Here is a 323-nt window from a genome sequence, read left to right on the forward strand (position 1 = left end):
CTGCTGTTGCTGCTGCTGAAGCAACAGCAGTTGCTGTTGTTGCTGTTGTTGCTGTTGTTGTTGTTGCAGCAGCTGTTCCTTCTGCTGCTGTTCCTGCTGCTGTTGTTGTTGTTGCTGCTGCTGCTGCTGCTGCTCCTGCTGCTGCGGTGTCTCGTTAGCTGCAAGAACAGAAGGGGGGTTGGGGAGCCAGGGGATGCTCCACTGGGGCCCTTCGCTGACTCCGCTGAGGTCCATCATCTGCTGCAGCACGTGCTGCTGCTGCTGCTGCTGCTGCTGGTGGTCTTGCTGCTGCGTTTCATTATATTTGAAGCAGCAAACCAGCG

The 323-nt window shown here is 56.7% G+C and overlaps 1 protein-coding gene across 1 annotated transcript in view; it reads right to left on the minus strand.

Annotated features, from left to right (window-relative positions):
* EMH_0025980 (uncharacterized protein) overlaps positions 1-237 on the minus strand; it is a gene marked incomplete at both ends in the record, with an annotated part of 5,432 nt that extends 5,195 nt beyond the window's left edge. The window contains one exon of the mRNA XM_013502552.1: positions 1-237. Coding sequence (XP_013358006.1) covers positions 1-237 — 237 coding nt within the window.
* Between the last annotated feature and the right edge of the window lie 86 nt (positions 238-323).

This window comes from Eimeria mitis, genomic scaffold (genome assembly GCF_000499745.2).
Source record: "Eimeria mitis Houghton genomic scaffold, Emh_scaff951, whole genome shotgun sequence".
Classification (NCBI taxonomy): domain Eukaryota; phylum Apicomplexa; class Conoidasida; order Eucoccidiorida; family Eimeriidae; genus Eimeria; species Eimeria mitis.